Genomic DNA, 953 nt, shown 5'->3' with positions numbered 1-953 from the left:
CTTTGAAACCGGTCTCTGGCCAGCACGGGACTAGGAGACTCCGCCGAGGGAAGTCCCCGTTAACGGGCAGGAGGGCGGGGGGCGGCGCGGGGGCGGTCGGGCTGAAAAAAAACCTTGCTTGAGATCCCATTGCTGGGATCCGAGCAAGGCGGCAGGCCTCTGGTACCGCAACCGGGAGAGGAAGAGGTGAGCTTTGAAAATATGGACTTTTATCATTTGATACGGTTAGGGTCGCGTCGTGCAGTGTAACCCGTCGAACTCCTGCACACCACCCTATCTCACATTCCTCCTATCCTTGCACTGCTATTCTCAAACATTTACTTATTCTAATACTCAAACTATAGCAGTGCTACAAACTCACTATGCTCAAAAATTGTCCTTTGAAATGATCGACAAATTATTCAACCATTTCACTTTCCGCAAATGAACCCTAAACTCAACTCGAAAGGCATGGGACATGAAAACGTTCAAATGCGGAAAGCCACTCAAATTCATTAAAATAATACTCATGATCTATGTCCAATTACTCTAATTAACAAACAAACATGCTCGATAACTTACAGCTCGAGTTTATATAAATTACAGACTCAAGAACTCCTCAGTGAAGTTTAACTAATTAGTCTAACTCAACAAATTATACTTACCAAACTTACCCTTGTCTTCTGGATGTCTTCTTTTATCTTCTATTCTTCTGTATCTAAATGCAGAAGAATTAATTCAATGAAATAATATTATAATAAATAAAAAACAAAGCCGTTTTTATTGTTCTTCTTCGTCCATCATCGCATTGAAAACGCCACTGTTCATTCGCCGCACATCGTTCGCCTACAATCATTTGAAATGAATTTCTAGAGCAACTAATAGTAGCCACAGGAAAATTTACATAAAGTTCATTTCTATTGATTAACAAGTATGAAATGTATTTCATTTCGTTGAACAAATATTATGCATGC

At 40.3% G+C, this 953-nt stretch overlaps 1 protein-coding gene across 1 annotated transcript; it reads right to left on the bottom strand.

Moving 5' to 3' along the window:
- Positions 1-9: 9 nt before the first annotated feature.
- Tsp_14612 (conserved hypothetical protein) lies at positions 10-835 on the bottom strand (the record flags this gene model as incomplete). Its single annotated transcript, XM_003368836.1, is given in 4 exon segments — positions 10-101; positions 114-261; positions 654-697; positions 750-835. Coding segments are annotated over 4 exon segments (370 nt in total), but the record flags the coding sequence as incomplete, so codon positions are not given.
- Between the last annotated feature and the right edge of the window lie 118 nt (positions 836-953).

The sequence above is a fragment of the Trichinella spiralis genome (assembly GCF_000181795.1).
Source record: "Trichinella spiralis strain ISS 195 chromosome Unknown Scfld1788, whole genome shotgun sequence".
NCBI lineage: Eukaryota > Metazoa > Nematoda > Enoplea > Trichinellida > Trichinellidae > Trichinella > Trichinella spiralis.
This window is presented reverse-complemented; position numbering and strand designations above follow the sequence as displayed.